Source organism: Drosophila erecta, unplaced genomic scaffold (assembly GCF_003286155.1).
Source record: "Drosophila erecta strain 14021-0224.00,06,07 unplaced genomic scaffold, DereRS2 tig00000055-arrow-pilon, whole genome shotgun sequence".
Lineage (NCBI taxonomy): Eukaryota > Metazoa > Arthropoda > Insecta > Diptera > Drosophilidae > Drosophila > Drosophila erecta.
The window spans coordinates 5,644,056-5,647,993 of record NW_020825200.1 but is presented as its reverse complement, the minus strand read 5'-3'; the positions used below and the strand labels follow the sequence as shown (position 1 = coordinate 5,647,993).

The following is a 3,938-nucleotide window of genomic DNA, read 5'->3' as shown; positions in this document are numbered from 1 at the left end:
ATAAATTGAGAATGATAACTCCGATAAAGGGGCAACTATAAGCCAAAAATTGTATATTCTTCGCGTGTTATATGCGTATTGTTTTTGCTCGAAATACCTACGTAAATAAGCCAAGGGGTGATGAAGGGTTTCTTAATAAATGCAGATTACCGGAATTAGTGGCAAGTGATATTTACGAATTAAATTTAAAGTTTGGGGGAAATTCGCAAGGGTTTCCACATAATTATGGAGATCGTCTTATCGATATTGAATTATCAGTGGCCAAAGGCGATGAAAGGAATGGCAATTTGGCAACACAAAGTAATTTCAAGTACTTTTTTTAAGATAAATATGATATAAAAGTTTTTAATATAGCATTTATTTAACGAATTTTTCCTTCAACCCTACTGTATTATTTTCCCACACCTTCCAGCATTTCCAGCTCCTGCGCGCACTTGCTATTTGTTTTCATTCAGCAGGATTTCACCCAGGGGACATGGGCATCCTTGGGCCGGGTTTCCCAGACCGCACAGGATAATAAAGATTCCATGTTAAAGCGGCGCGCGCACAGTAGCCATTGGGTACCGTTAGTGGCCGGCTCGAGCGGACCGTTATTTCCGATTATTTAGCGGCTAAATTCAAACAGGACTCAAACGGCCATCTGGGGGGCGGTAAAGAGCGCACACAATGCAGCCGCAATCTGCAGACAATGAGGCCCTGAGCGAGGTCATTAATAAGCAACGAGCCATAAGTGAATATCCTTTAAGGATGTGCCATGTGTGTGTGGTAGTGGAGTGCTGTGCGCACAGCAGCGGCTGTATTTCTCGACTCAAGGTGCTTCATTAGATAGATTTAGTTACTTTATAGGACTGTAAAAATCATATATTTTTGCATATGAATAAAACACTTGCTTTTATCAGTGAGGCTGATGATCTGCGTTTCAGTATTGATAAAAACCTAAAAGGTCTTGTATGAGACCCCTACTTTCTTGACCGCAACTGTCCAACCGACACACCATGGGGCACCATAAACATGACGTATTTATGTGGCTGGCCATGTTTATGCACCCAAATTCTGGGCATAAAAACTGCCACTTTGGTTTCCGATGCTCCACTCTGCGTTCTTGATGTTCGGTTTGCATTATCCTGCGTCTGTTTGTGTTGTGCCTTGTGTCCTGTCAACTTGGACAAAACAGGAGACAAAGCGGCGTCGTTTTGTTTTGCACACACTGTGGCCGAGTACGCAGATTCTGGCCAGAATCGGCGCCCAGCGGGATTCCTGACCAGGGACCACATGTTGACGACACGCCTTCCCTGCCAGGATCCTTGTGGAACAGGTGTGAAGAGATCGGCATGTGGGTGCAGCCGGAGCAACAACTGTCCCCGCATTAATTTTAAATATTATTTTGGCAGATCTGTCCCTTATAAATGAGTTTTGCATCGCATTGTTTGCGAATCTTTCGACAAATCGTTTCCGTTTTCGCTGCGTCACTTTCGCATTATTAATTTTTGAAAAAATCACAAAGAATTTCATTTACAATACCACAATATATTACTATAAATATATAAATAGTAATGCAAAATATTTTTAAATATATTTATATATTTGGGCTTTGCACAGAATTAAAGTGAGCCTTGAAAAACTTAGGTACTCGTTTCTTTATTGGAATTCAGAACAAACCCAAGCGTACCGAAGCAAACATTGTTTCTTTGAGTGACTGAAACTTTTCAAAAAGCCATACTTTTTATAATTTTCAATTTTATATTCAAATGGAGCCTATCATAGCTGACAACAACAATGAAAACAGGGGCCAAGGCGACCAGTTGGATTTTATACCAAAGAAATTCCGTAGCTCGAATCAGGATGAATCAGGCTCCGCATCGAGCAAAGCACATAAGCCCAGATCACGGATTCCCAGATCAAGGAAATATATATCCACAATTGAGCTGGAGCGTCAGAACGCCACTGCTCCACCTCCTAGTGGGGAATCCATATCCGACACAGTCGCTGCTCCACCTCCGAATGGGGAATCTGCATCCGAAGGCATGGCAAAGTGTCAAAAGAAAAAACATCACCGCAAGTCCATAAAAGAAAGACAATGCTCCATATGCCCAGTTACTCTATATTTCCTGGGCTTTGAATTGATGAAGGTCAGTGAGTCGGACGTTGAAGGAAACCTCTTCTATTTAATGCTACATCTTGTGGATCGCTTTGTGGATCGTATATCCAGCTCCGTTTTGGTGTCCATGGGTATATTCCTTATGATCTATGTGATTTTCGCCTATGACTTTGCAGAACCCATCGCCAGAATTCAAGAGGCAGTGGGCGATCTCTTCAACGATCGTTCCCGATCCTAATGGTATTTTTTTAGTTTTTTTGATCACATTGTGCAACAAAAATTGCACATATGTATACAATTTTTCTTTATTGCAAAAAGAGGCAATTCTGCGCTCAAAATTATAATGTTGAATCACAACACATTCGGCAATCCGTGGCTTCGTTCAATCCATTTTCGAAGCCATAACAAATGACACTTTTAATCATTGCATATTAACGGACTAAGCCCGCACTTCGTACCGCTGATTTATGGCCCAGACAGCGACATTCAACCAAAAATAACCCATTAACTAAATCCGCATTTAATAAATGCCAGCCAGCGGCAGCGAGAAGGTAACAAAAGGGTTAAGGCTGCCGAGAGGGCTAGGGATCCAGCAAGTTGGCAGTTACAAGTTCCAGAGTTCCAAGTTACAAGACCGGCAAATTAATCACGCTGACGACTGCGACGTGGTTGATGATATTGGTCGACTGATGCTGACATTGAGGAGCTGCCAGCCGCACCAGCCATCAGTTAGCCAAGTATCCCCAGCCCCAAGCCCAATACCCCATCTCCCCACTTGGATCCCCAGTGGATACTGTGCCGAACATCGCAAGTATCCCACTGTGCCGGGGGCATCAATCTGCGGCCGAGTCTCCACTTTCGGGCACCGTGACATGTGTGGAATGCAGCCAGAAATCGGAATCAGAAGCGTTGACATGACAACTCGAGATGAGGGGTTCGCGATAAGGACAACAACTTTCTATGGCACGAGCATGGAAAACCTTTTTAGGCCTAGGCATTGCTTAACAATTTTTCCGGCTTGCACTGTACACTGCAAAATGTACTCGTGGCGAAGAGCTCATACATATATGTTTACTAAATGATAGATGCCTTTCACACTGAGATAAAATGCAGCTAGTCCCAACGATCATAGCTTTAGGGATATGGTTGATTTAGGGATATGGGGTTGATTTCTCCCAGTGCATGCCCACATCCAATCCCCGGTCACGCAGTCAGCACCGAACTCAACTTTGACTTGTTTTCACGCCATTGTGATCATGTTGGTGACTCGTGCGCCTAATTTCAACAATTTGCCTGGCATTCGGGTATGAAGTGCAATGAGTTTCTAACTTGGCTTCAAATCGAAAATAAAAGCCCGCTTGAGCTGAGGTCGCTGTCATTGATTGATTGGCCATCGGCAATGGCCAGTGGTTTCGAAAGAGCTTTTCACTCAACTCTTGTTAGCCGTAATGGATCGCGCGGCATTACGTAAATTCGTTTCTGGGTAAATGATGCTGACAAGGCATTTGATTAACACGATTAATTGCTGATAAAAATGTCTGACAGTTTGTTTTCTCCCGGTGGAAATTTATTGCCCACTACTGGAAGTACGTAGGCAGCTTCAAAATTGCACAGTAAATAAAGCTAATTAATTGATTTCCATGCACTAAGATATCTTGCATTTTAACATAGTTTTCTTTCCAGCAGAAGTATATATTTTTTACATTTTTTAATGTATTATTTAAGCACGTTTCAAACATGTTTACTTGTATCTCTTGTCTACTGTAATATTTAAAAATTAATTGAAAAATCTGATACTCCACTGGCTGCCAACGTGCCCACTCTCCCTTCAGTTTATTAT

The 3,938-nt window shown here is 42.4% G+C and overlaps 1 protein-coding gene across 1 annotated transcript; it reads left to right on the top strand.

Annotated features, from left to right (window-relative positions):
• The first annotated feature begins 1,748 nt into the window (after nt 1-1,748).
• On the top strand, nt 1,749-2,348 carry LOC6540692. The gene has a single exon (XM_001968762.2). The coding sequence runs from the start codon at nt 1,749-1,751 to the stop codon at nt 2,334-2,336; it is 588 nt and encodes a 195-aa protein (XP_001968798.1). The 3' UTR covers nt 2,337-2,348.
• Nucleotides 2,349-3,938: the final 1,590 nt, after the last annotated feature.

Excerpts from the sequence above, each read along its gene's own strand:
- LOC6540692 (XM_001968762.2), top strand. The coding sequence starts at position 1,749 with ATGGAGCCTATCATAGCTGACAACAACAATGAAAACAGGGGCCAAGGC.